Source organism: Canis lupus, chromosome 15 (assembly GCF_003254725.2).
Source record: "Canis lupus dingo isolate Sandy chromosome 15, ASM325472v2, whole genome shotgun sequence".
NCBI classification, from domain to species: domain Eukaryota; kingdom Metazoa; phylum Chordata; class Mammalia; order Carnivora; family Canidae; genus Canis; species Canis lupus.
This window is the reverse complement of record NC_064257.1, coordinates 47,827,906-47,841,436: the sequence shown is the minus strand read 5'-3', so window position 1 is coordinate 47,841,436 and position 13,531 is coordinate 47,827,906. Positions and strand designations below refer to the sequence as shown.

The window sequence follows — 13,531 nt, the reverse complement described above, 5'->3', positions numbered from 1 at the left end:
AAATCCCATAATTTGAAAATCAAAGATGACTTATGGAAAGTAAGGAGGATGCATTTGAGGGTATTAGGGTTGGAAGTGGGAATTTAAGGGAGGAAGTTATTAGTGTTCAGAGGAGAGATGACAAAGGTCTGCTTTGAAACAGTATGTGGGATTTAATGACTGATTATATGAAGAATGTTGAGGGGGAATTAGTATAAGTAACTTCCAGGTACATGGATGGATGGTAGTGTCATTAATTGTGAGAGAGAAATGTTAATTGGGATATCTTTGTGACTTGTATATAGAGACAGTTGGTTATTCAAATTTGGCACTTGAGAACATTCTGGGAAAGATACATAGATTTTGTGAGGCATCTACATTTAGATGATAAATTTAGCCATGGGCATGGACGGGATCATTCAAGTAAAGGGTTAGAAGGCAGCCAAGGAAAGAGCCGTGGGGCATACACAACAGCTGGAGGTGGTCAAAGCAAAATGAATCCACAAAGGAGACAGGTGAAATAGACATAAGTAAAGGAAATTGAATGACTGAATGATTCCAGTTGAACAAATGGTCAAATCTAGCTGAATTCTGAGGAAAGCATGGTAAATAGTGTTAAGGACTAGAGTCCTTTGGTTGACAGTTCTAATGCCTTATGCTCCATTATGTTTGATTTCATTACAGAAGCCTCAAATATTTATTATTTTGCCTGTATTTTCTTTTCCCAGTCTCTCTGTTTGGCTCTTATTTATCAATTATTCTAACCAGAGGTAATTTATAATTTATATTCCAGAACTGAATTCTAGAGTTTGATGTAATTGGTTAAGAGACTAGATTTTACATAAAGGGAATAGTTATGAACTCTGAGATGATATAATTTGCCCAAAGTCACACAGTAAGTCTGGTTACCCACCCAAAGGTTTAGTAAACTAATTAGAAGTAATGTTAGATATCTTATATGCTTTAACCGCCTTCCTAGAAATCTCTTTTTTTAAAGATATATAACTATACTTTAAAAAATTTATTTTGGATGCAGTCCTAAAATGATTTAGTTAAATGTTACCATAGAGGGCTTTTAGTTTAGCATTTAAATGGATGATGGCCAAATTTTTAACAGATTTTTTTTTTTCAAAATGGGCATATAAGGGTGAGTGGCTGGCTCAGGAGAGCATGCAACTCTTGATCTCAGGGTTGTAGGTTCAAGCCCCACATTGGGTGTAGAGATTACTAAAAAAAAGTAAGCTTAAAAAAAAAAAAAAACCTCAACAAAATGGGCATATTTTTTGCTTTCTTAATTATTATAGTAACACAAACTTACTTTCTTTAGCATCACTGTGAAATTTACTCCTTAGATCTCTGGATCACACATCTCATGACCTTTTCTCCCTATCCTTTTTCTCCTTTGTTTTTCTGTAATGATTTTTGCTGCTAGTCATGCTGTTCATTGAAAGTGGCAATCATATTTTATTAATTTTATATCCTACATCTCCCCTCTCTAGGAGTAGCATAATTAATTTTCACTGAATAGATATTCTTGAAATAAACAAAATAAATATGCATATTGAGTATCACAGTGATTAACAATGCAGGCTCCAAAGAGTGCCTGTCTGGGTTTGAATATTGACACTACCTGCAGCTTTATAACCTGGAGGAAGTTACTCTCTGTTTCTCTGCTTCAATTTCCTCATCTGTAGAATGGGGAGAATAATAGAATCTAACTTATGGTGTACTTGTGAGAATAAAATATGATAACCCATGTATAGCAATTAGTACACTTAGCATATGGCAAATATTTTTAAGACTCAAACTTACAAATTCCTTCTCTACTCCATTTTAGTATGTTTCTCAATCTACCATATTTCTTTACATAAAGTGTCTTTTAAGCTTTATAGTCACCTTCCAAAGTAATAAGCAAGGCAGAAATGACCCTCTTTCCCTGATTAGGCACCTGAGGCTCCCTGAACCCTGGGGCAGTAGTGATGAAGGAACTTACAGTCAGAGGGATACAGGGTGGAGCCCTGGCTCTGCATCTTTTAACTTATCAGATCTTGGGTGGCTGCTTTCCTCCCATGTAAAAGAGTAATCACTGTGCCTCACCAAAAACAAACAAATGAAAATGCTAAAAACTGGTTCTAAGCCTTAAGTGTGAGATGATTTATAGGGAATGCTAAGCAACATCCCTGGCATATTATAAATAGTCAATAAATTTTTAACATTCTGTTTTCCATTTCTCCCCAATTTTTATATTCTCTGTTATATATCTTAAATCTAAATTCACATAATGTGGTCAACTGTGTTCTTCTATTTGTTAGCATTGACACACCAACCAGATTTGTAAGTATTTCCTGTTAAAACAGAGGATTTCATTTCATAAATTCCCTGTAACTTTAATATATCTTTAACATACCTGAGCTGGTAGCTAGAAGGTACATGGATATTAACTTAATATTTTGGTATAATGTTTCAAATTATGTTCATCCTATTATATGTACAAAATAGAAAGATTTAAAAATATTTATGTAAATTTCTCTTTAGACTCTTAGAATTAGATTATTTTTTTGAGCAGAACTTTGCCTTTTCTGAACTTCAGTCTTACTCTATCAAATTGATGAGTGTTCCCATTCACATTAACTAATGATTGCTAAATTATTTTAAAATAGCAGACTCTCCTATAAAAGCTAAGCCTTATGATGATAATGATGATAATAATGCCATGTATAAATGAGACTGGTATTCATTAGTATGTGCTGTACTATTGCAGACATTTCTTGGGGAACGATCTCCTTTCTGATATATGCAGTTCATTTACTCTATACCATCAGTGCTAAATTTTAGTAATTGCAAAACGTCTGAGGAGCATGGGGTGAAAAAAACCACTCAAATGTGTTTTTAGATATCTTTGTGTTAGCAATTTGTTTGAAAAATATTGTACCTTTTGTTATTAAAAAGATCTGTGATTTGCAACTTAATTCAAAAAATGCACTTAGAACTTGAAAACAAATAGTATACAATTAATTTTTTTTAAATTCCAGAACAAGTTAAACTGGGTAAAATAGTAACTAATATTGAATCCGTGGGTAAAAAAATGGAGAAAGAAAAGCATCAGCACCATGGGAAGTCCAGGTAATGTGTGATTAGTTAACCTATGGAAAATGTATAGTTTTATTCTACTGTGCCAATATTTCCTGACCAATTGTCATGATTTCTCAAGTCTATTAACACCCCATGCATGAGGCTAATTTATCCTTCTGCTTGAGTCCCTTAAAGCCTATCAATTATCAAAATTTTAGTTTTCAGTTCAATTAACTTTTGAACTGGGGGATGTCTGAGTAGTTAAGCAAACCATCTGGGTTTTACAGTGCATAAGCTCAAATCCAATTTGTGGCTTTCTTGAGAAAAATGACATATTTTATGATAATATTACATAAGTTTGGAATTTTAATAACTCATCTGCAGTAATTATGGAGCAGAGTTAAATTATAATTTTTCTTTTTTAATTTAATAATTTAAAGTTAGTCTTTTTCTAACAGAAGGTGAGGCTGATCCTATAGAGTAAAGATTCAGAACAGGCATTTTGAACATTGCTTCTGCTTCCCAAAGGTGTGTGGAAATGGGTCAGTTACTTTTCTGGATTATTCCAGTAAAGAGCATCATCATCTTCAAGATCACTTTACCATCGTGTACATAACTGTTGATCCTAGGGCTACAGAACCTTTAAAGGCCCTTCAACACATTTTGTAGGAACATTTATACTGGTAGAATGTAAATACTGCTCTGTTAAAATGTATTTTTCAGTGGCTTGTTTTACATTACTTCACAATGTAACCTTGTCAGAAATTTGGGGTAATTGGCACAATGGTAAACAATAAAAATTTGAGAAAATATTGCCCTGGCTATTAAGAATATAGTGGACCTTCCAACATTTATCTGGCAAACTATGCTTAACAGTAAAAGATTCATGCTCACAAGGAGCCACTTCCTTGGCTTAAGTATATAGGATATTCAAATTTGGGAGAATGGAATGTATGTACAGTTCTAATACTGAGGGTTTAGTTTTATCCATGGTAGGGGAAGACTAATTGCAAAGGAAAATAAATGGTTGTATTTGGGAATTTGCCAGTTTTGTAAAAATTTACTTTTGGCCTTTACTTAAGTCAAGACTCAGGTTTGGTCTAGCAGAGTGGTAACTGCTGAAAGAGTAGTGAACAGACCAATTTAACCAAATATAATTTAGAATTTCAGGTAAGCTTTTAATAAACTAGAAAAATTAACTGAGTTAATTAGAAAACCTATCATTTTCAGTATATTGAGATGGGGCTAATAATTCAAGAAAGAATAATGACTTCAGGACAAGTGGAGCACTCATTAATAATAAATCTTATCAGATAGAATAACTCTCAGTATGTCGTTCTCAAGAGAGTTGAGTATTTCTTAAAGAATTGTTTCTTCTGCAACTGGTGGAAGATAAAGGTCTCTTGACACCCTAACATCCCATTTTTAATGAAAACATGTCCTACTTAATGAGGAAGATCAACACCCTCTGAAATTAAGAGCAAGTACATGTATTTCCAGTGACAGCCTGGGGCACATAAAGCCTGAACTTCAATCCACCAGGGTTGCTTTGTCTTTATTTACAGCTAGTTTATGGCAGTAACGTGTTTCCTACCTTAGCAGTTAGCTTCATTTCCTTAATGTTAGAAGTGTGATGGGAATACAGAAGGAAAGACAAATAAGTGTTCTGGGACGTGGTGACTCAGGGTATTTGAAAACCTGTGTTTAACTAGACAAATAAGATGTCATTAGAGTGAGATTTTTATTGAAATCTAGTTCAACACATAATAAACATAAGGAAACTTAGCAATGAGGATATAAGCAACAGAAAGAAAAATAGAATCAGTGAGAAGTCGGGTAGGGGATTGTTAACAATTAGGGAGAGGCTCTAGCACTAATTAGCATGAATTGCCCCACTCTTTTTGAGACTTTTGGAAGACTTCTGTTCAATACAAATAGATCCCTGTGAGGGAAGGTGTGCATAAACTACTCAAAATTCCCCCTGAAGATGCCTGGGAAAATACTAATTTCTAAGGTGACACATAATATTTTTAGGTAGACCATAAAAATATTGGCTCAATAAAAGAAATTTCTTTGGACAATATAGGAAGAAATACAATCTTATAAATGTATGATTTCCTTTTCCCATACTTCTCTATGTTTGATTTGTAGAGGGAAAACAAAATTGACTAGTTCTGCATTTTCAGATTTAAGTTTAAGGACATGAAGTTCTTCATTGTACTTTGAATTCTAACTTCAAAGATCACCATAATTAGCATACTTAAGAAAGTATGTTTTATGACATAATGATCAGTGTGAATGCATTCTAAATGTTATTTTTCCATCAAGGAAATTAATTTACTATGCACTTTTATTTTATTAGAGCAATTTCTTTTAGTTTATAATATTTGGTGCATTTAAAGTTATGACAACTGTATTTCTGTAAATGCAATTCTGTAATTCAGGCAAGTAAGCCTAGACTTCTTCCCCTAGTTTTGTGATCACTGGGAGTTTCTTATGTGTTACATGGCAATTTGTATTTAGGCTATTCTGATTAATTTAATAATAAAATGAGATTATAAAATAATGATAGAATCTCTCACCACTTTCACATTTATGTTGAAATGATCCTGCCATTTCATCTGAATGTTTGTAAAATATTTTGCTTAAGTGGATGAATTGTAGTCTATATCTGTTAATAGGAAATCATTAAACAATGCAATAGTTCTAATTTGGAGACTTAAATATTTAACCATAGGCAAGATGAAAGAGAGCAAAAAAAAAAAATTGTGATTAATTAGTTGTATCATGGCCCCATTGTGGGTGACATAGAAATAATTTCTAAAATCTGAAATGGAGTTTTGCAAAGCTGACTTTCATATTTTTCCTTCACAATATGATTTTGTCACACTAGCAATACCTCAGTTCTCTTACTCATGTGATCACATGAGTAAACAGCTAGACTAATTAATCCTTTAAGTCAGTCATTATTTTCTTTTTAAGATTTTATTTATTTATCCATGAGAGACACAGAGAGATGCAGAGAGAGAGGCAGAGACACAGGCAGAGGGAGAAGCAGGCTCCATGCAGGGAGCCCGATGTGGGACTGGATTCCGGGTCTCCAGGATCACTCCCTGGGCTGAAGGCAGCGCTAAACCGCTGAGCCACCCAGGATGCCAAGTCAGTCATTATTTACTGAGTTTCTACTCTATGTCAAATGTAAAAATTGGAACAGGAGAGCTCAGACTCATCCCTCATAGACTCTAGTTTTTGATAGGCAAATGTTTTAAAATCTTAAAAATTTCAATAACACTTGAATTAGCAATTACATTTCTAGGCATTTATAATAAGAAAAGAATTGGACAGGTTCACAAATATGAATGTTGAAAGATTTTCATCCTTGTTTATAAATACCAAAAAAGTGGAAGCAATCCAAATATCTGGCAAAAGAAGATTGGTAAATAAGCCATCAGTATGTTAAATCCATACAGTGGAATGCTTTGTAATAGGTCAGAATGACAATGTACATCTTTGTAGGTTCATAAAGAAAGATATTTGTGGTTTATTAAGTGCATAAAATAATCTAAAAAGTTCATGTACATTTTACGTGCACATAAACATAGAGAAGATATGAACTATATGACACATGTTAATTATGACAAATGGAGTTAGTATAAAATAATAATAAGGAGTTCAGTTCTTAAACTCCCACTGTCCAGATTCAAAATCTGGCTCCACCCAGTTCTAGCTGGGATAATTTGAACTATATACTACTTAACTCCTGAATGCCTTAGTGTCTTCATTTATAAAATGGGTGTAACAATAGTAAAAACCCAGAGTCATCTTGTGAGGATTAAATGCAGTAAGACACAGATAGGTTTAGAATAGTGCCTGGCCCCTATGAAGCATTTAAGGGTTTATATTTATGCCTAAAATATTAGGGTGGTGAATTAGAGGTAATTTTTATTTTCTTCCTTTTGCTTATGTATATTTTCTAAAATTTCTTCTATGTGGTGATACAGTTTTTGATTCACCTGACTTGGTTGAAGCTCACCAAGTCATGATAGGAAAACATGTTACTTAAAATCTTGCAAAACAGAAAATCAATAGATATGGTACTTGTTCAGTTTTCTGATTTTTGTTTTCATTTGGAAAGCAAATGTTCCTATTAGTTATCCATGCTCAGAGCCAGCAAAATTTGGTATTATTTTGTCTTCATTCAACAAATATTATATATTTATTATGTAATATAATGATATAAATATTTATGTATTTTCAATAATAGTTATAGAGGGCCTGATGCATGAGCACTGCAGGTACAACATGTATAGACTTTACTGATAGGAGACAAGTGGTTTTCTCTTTGTGACTAGCATCTAATCTTATAACATTGGTCTAGAAAGATTGTATTACAAAACAGGGTCTGTAAATGACTCAAAGCTCTAACTTTACATTTTGGAAACAGATTCTTGGTCTCACCATTTCCCACCCCAGTCATCAATCTTCACTTGCCATTACAACCCATGACCTCCTCTTCCATGGGGCTTCTGAAAGAATATGGTGAGTCTCATTGCTTAAGTATTAATAGCAACACAGAGATTTTCATTATTTTGCATTCATTTAAAATGCAGTGTCAAACAGCTAGTATTTCCTTTGAATACTGTGTCAAAAGATAAAGAGATTTCAGAAACAACTACTAATAACTAATTTTCAGCTCTTTTATTTGATCTTGAGAGATTGGATGTTTTTAATGTGTGTGAATATTAAAAGTTTTAGGAAATTTTAAGGATGAATTCTTATAATTTTAAAAGTCTCTCTATACTTCAGTTATTGTTGTTTTAAAAAATACACAATTCTCCAAAAGAAAATACAGATAATTCTTTAAAGTCCCTTAAGTATGATTGAGAAAATCTCTGGAACTTGGTGAGTTACTTGAAGACCTAGGGGGCTATTGATTCGAAGAAACTATTTTGTAGTTTACCTCTTTTAACTTGTTACTCATGTTCTTGGGCTTCAGGCTGTCATTAAGAGAAAACTCATCTTGTAGAGTGGGACTTTGATTGATTTTGGAAGAAATTTTTGAAAACTTGCTGAAGAAACTCCTCCTTGAGTTCTTAAGGCACTCTTGCATAAAATTTCCTTTATCCAGGTACAATTTTACCAGCATTTCTCTGTCTGGATTATGAGAGGAAATCAATCATCAGAGGCTCAAGTAACACATTTTTATTAATCGAACCAATATTCACCCAAACTTTTAATATTATGAATAAGATGTCAGAATCTTAACACATGTAAATGTTTAAAATTTTTGAATGTTGAATTGGTCCATAGCTTACATTCTTTTAAGGCTTGATCAGATAGTTTGAGGCCCCAGGTAGTATAAATAATGTGTGGGTCTCTATTGAATCTAGAATTGGATGTGAATATGAAGAAGTAAATATTGTAAAAAGTTCTTCATAACGCATAGGATCTAATGGGTAAAATAGTTTTAATAGATAATAATCTTGAGATCTGATAACACTGAAAGCTGAGGTTTGCAGCCCCTAACTACCTCTAAAGTGAAAGTTCTGTGACATTTAGAGTTTGTTTAGAATCGTACTAAGTATTGATAAAAGCCTCTATTTTCAAATACTATTGAGCTCAGATAAATCACATATTTTTTTTTCCCCTTGCAAAGCTGCCTCTTAGCTCATTCAAGGGTTCAGTAATTCTCATGGCTTTACTCCGAATGTAGAGATTTAAGTATTTTTCCATATACATGGAGCTTACTGTACAGGGGCTTGGCTACTGTTTGTTTAGTGCTAAAGAGAAGACAGAAACTCTTTCTAAAACATTTGTTGAGAGAATCTCAGTTACTAGCTACAGATTATTGTGAAATTATGAGTGGAAGGCCAGCAGAGTGGGGCAGTCACCTACAGGATGTGTTTTGAAGTTTGCTAAAGGTTGTGTCCATGCAAAAATGTTCTCCTGAAATATCTGAAATATTTACAAATAGAGCCATAGTTTCATAGAAGCTAAAGATTCTCTGTACTTATCACACTGACTGGCACATACTGGGCATTAATAAACATTTGTTGAATGAATGAATGGGTGGATGAAAACAAATTAAAAGAAGCCATCCAAGTGGGATATATTTCTATGAATCTGTGTGTCTGTTTCTGCATATTAGGCTAAAATTTGGTAACTGCTAAAAGAAAAAATGAATTTGGGTAATTAAAATACAAAAAACAACAATGGATATAAACATGCAAAAGAATGGCACCGGACACTTTTTATTTTTTTATAATTCTGGTTTATACTGATTATGTATAGACTGTAGAGATACCATAAAAATAAGTAAAATGTTAAGCATTTTGCATATATGCTTTAAAACCAAATTGTTGGGCAGATTATTAGTTTTATAAGTCTCTCAATACTCATATAACTTCATGGGGAGTTGGAAGGTTGAACATGCCGGAAGTGTAGAAAATTTTAATAAAATTATTATTTCCAAATGCTATAGGGTAGATGTTATTTGTTCCTTAAAAAGAAATGTATTTTTAATCAAATAAGAATGGGAACTTCATTATTGCTTTGTTGTATATGAAGTTTTGTTTAACTTTGCTTTATTTTCAGCCAAGCCACTCTTTTATAATAGCAATATTTTTTTAATAAGGCAGAAATATCTGAAATTTGTGGCCAACAACTTACTTTATTTAAGCTATTAGAGAAATAAGAAAAATGTTGATTTTCTTTTTGAATAACCTAGCTGTGGTCCTGGCTTTGTGCCTTGAGTGAAAACTAATGAATACTTTATGAATCCTTTTTAGAATTCATGTTAATTTTTTAGTTTATTTTATGGTGTTAGTCTACAAATTTATCTGACAAAGCTGTTTCTCCACACCATTATTAACACAGTTTAGTAGGATACAGATTCACTGAATTTCTGAAACAGTCACTGAGGTATACTTAATAAGAGAATATAGCTTAAATTGTGAGAGGATGCAGATCTTGTGCTTTTCTCAGGGGTGTATGGTAATTTACTGGGCTCTTAAATTAAAATTGCCCAATTCTTTTTTAGAATAAATAAATTGTTCTTATTAAAGGATAAAGGAAAAGAAATGAGAACATGGGGGTTAAGACAAAGTTATAATTTCTATTCATTTGACCTATAAATATTATTATATATGATATATAATCATTATGTTATATTGCATATAAATGTATATACTTTATAATACTTGAAGCCTTGCCTTTTAAAGTGGTACAGTAGTCTCCCTTTATGTGCAGGGGGATATATTCCAAGACCCCCAGTGGATGCTGGAAACTGCAGACAGTACTGAACCCTATATATGTTATGTGTTTCCCTGTACATACATATTTATGGTATAGTTTAATTTACAAATTAGGCATAGTAAGAGACCACAACTAATAATAGCAGAACAATTATATACTGTAATACAAGTTATGTGAATGTGGTCTCTCCTTCTCTCTCTCAAAATATTGTATTGTACTCATCTTTCTTTTGTGATGAAATGAGATGATAAAATGTCTACAGATAAAAGGAATTGAAGTGCATGATGTAGAGATCATGATATAGCATTAGGCTTCTATTGACCTTCAGATAGTATGTCAGGAAGAGGATCATCAGCTTCTAGATCCTGGCTGACCACGGATAACTGAAACTACAGAAAATGAAAGTTCTGAAAAGGACAACTCCTATATAGCATAGTAGTGCTGGCACTGAAGTTAATCTAGTCATTCTAATGAGGTTAGAATTCTGGCTCTGCCAGTTTCTAGCTGGGAAACCTCATCCAAGTTACTTGATCACTCTCTGACTCAGTTTTCTCACTGATGAAATGGGGGAATAATAACAATACCAACCTCGAAGTTTTTAGATTATCCTTGTAAAGTATTACAACATATATCCCAGTGCCTAATTAAAATTGAGTTTTGACTATTAGCTACAATTTCCCAGATATAAATAGTAAAACAATAGACTTGAGAACGTGATGTTCAGTGACCTAGCTTTGACCCTATCCTAAAGGATATATTACTTAGAAGCACAAGACACACCTCTTCACCACACTAACTTACACTCTCACAGAACAGAACTCAGGAAGAAAGGTTTACTGTTATTGTATAAAGGCAGTACCTGTGGCCTTTCCTAGATTCAACTATTTTGTCATTGTCATTTTTGGCATCCTGTTCTAGACCTTGAATCTGCCTGTTGACTCTGCTATTTCAATAAACTTGGTAGGTCACACTGAAGCTGATATTCCTCAAGCACCCCTTACACCAGTAATTTCAAAGCTTTTTCTCCATTTCTTATGTATCTAGGGGAATAGACTCATGATAGGAACTCTTTAATAGAATTTTTCAAAATAAAGTTCTGGGAAGAAGGGAAATGTGTCCAAAAAGCCCACCCTGATTTACATGATATCCAACTGAAAGTGTGGCCTGATGTGAGTCCCTTCAGTTCTCTGGGCTTTAGTTCCATCATCTGTAGTCTTCAAGGAAAGAATGGAACTGCCTTCAATGAAAGGAGTGAAAGGTTAGAAAATCTCCTTTTCCTGTATGGTTGCTTCTCAGATATTAAAATATCTTTACGTAATCATTGACTGGAGAGAAGAGGACCAACCCCCAGACTCTGCTCTTGGCAATATTTCTTACCTCATCCTGCTGTCTGGGTTCACAGCCTTGAGACCCTTGGGATAAATCTCATTAAATATGACCTTTACTTCTGTCTACATCAGTGTCCACAAGATACCTAGGACTTCTAGGTAACCTCTTATTGCAAAAGCCCCACTGTCTCTCTCTCTCTCTCTCTAATTCTGCATGTCTTTTTTCATGACCTCATCCTACACCATTTTTGCTCTTGAAACATGTTTACTCTTCTCCCTGAACTCATAGCCAGTAACCAGCAAAAACCCTAAATCTTTACCCTCTGCTAAGTGTTCCCTTCGCTTCTTGGTCTAACTGAAATCTGTGCTCTGTCCCCAGCCCCAAGGACATTTCTTCCTCTGCCCCTCTCTCAGGTGGTGATGGTCTTCTCTTCCACGCCTCCCCCATCTGGGATTGAAGATGGAGAAGTGACTTCCTTATTCCTCATGTTGTTTCCAAACTGTTCTCCCTACCTCTTTCCTAACACGCTCAGCTTTGAATCCCATGTCAGCAAATGATATCCTCCATTGTCTCTTCTTCTTACACTAGTCTATTTATTTGTATCCATTCTCTCGCATCTTAAAGAATTTAGCCTGTGGATCCTTGTGATTTTCTCTAGTGCCAGTCTTGTAATAACTCTGATTTCAGTGTCCAAGTAAGTAAGCTCTCTGATTCATTGGCTTTTCCATTTCTTGAGCTCTTGTCCTTCAGTGACTTTTGCCTACCATTATACTACATATATTCTCCAATAGTTATATCTTTTAAATATTTCCCAAACCTGACTGAAGAGCACTACCATACAACCAGATCACCTTTTAAACTCTTAACAGTATATTTAACTCCCATTGAGAGTCTTGGGGCCCCCAGTGCTCATAGAGGCCTGACTGCAAATTTTTGAATTTCTTCTCTAGATATACTCATTCCCTCGGTAATTTTATCCAGTCTGTGGCTTTAGCTATCATTTATATGCTGATGCCTCCAAACATACCTCCAGTGTTGTTATTCTCCTGAACTACAGCTCACATTCAACAGCTTAATCAGCATTTCTACTTGATTTTTTTAACGACACTTCAAACCTAATGAGTCCAACTCAGAAACGTTGTAGGTGTTGTTCTCTTTACTTGGCAAGCTCTTCCCTTAGATGTCACAAGCATCACTCCTTGACTGCTTTGGGCTTTGACCAAATGCCTCCTTATCAGTGAGGGCATTCCCTGCCAACATATTATAGCAGCTGCCATACCTGCCAGCCCTGTTTACCTCTCCTGCTTTACTCTGATCACTTGAGGACTCAGGACATGTTGCTTTTTTATTTATCCGATTCTGTCTACCTCCTCCTGCTAGAATGTAAACTCCAAGAAGGCAGATAGTTTTGACTGATTTATTCACTACTAGATCCCTTGGATCCAGAATCATTCTTGGCACATAGGAAGTGCTCACTATATTTTATTGAATGAGTGAAGATACTATTTTATTTTCCAAAAGAGTGGTACCAATTTTCATATTTCTTTTTTCTATTTAATGAAGAAATTTATCTAATTTATTAGAATAAATACCTTCACCCATGGAGCTCAGATACATTGTTTTCATTTTGAATAAAAAATATAGCTGAAAAAATATAGCTCTTTGTGTGTGTGTGTGTGTTTCTGAAAACATGGTGAACAATTATGCAAAGAGACTTCTGAGTACAGAACACCAAAAAATGCTCGTTAAATATTAAAAGATAAGATTAAAAACTTGGCTGAGCTGCAGGAAAGTATGAAAATAATAAAACCAGAAAATAGAAGAAAGTCTGATTCCATAAGTTCCATAAAGGTTTAATATTATTTAGAGTAATTTGTATTTAGGGCTCATACCCATT

At 34.0% G+C, this 13,531-nt stretch overlaps 1 protein-coding gene across 7 annotated transcripts in view; it reads left to right on the top strand.

Moving 5' to 3' along the window:
* Positions 1–13,531, top strand: part of IQCM (IQ motif containing M) — a 429,271-nt gene that overhangs the window by 109,249 nt on the left and 306,491 nt on the right. For 6 of the 7 annotated variants that reach the window (XM_025439271.3, XM_025439269.3, XM_025439270.3 and 3 more), the window contains 2 exons: positions 3,012–3,102; positions 7,496–7,590. The exons of the other annotated variant lie outside the window; for it this stretch is intronic. In XM_025439271.3, coding sequence (XP_025295056.3) covers positions 3,012–3,102; positions 7,496–7,590 — 186 coding nt within the window. The remainder of the gene's footprint in view (positions 1–3,011; positions 3,103–7,495; positions 7,591–13,531) is intronic. 7 annotated transcript variants of the gene reach the window in all.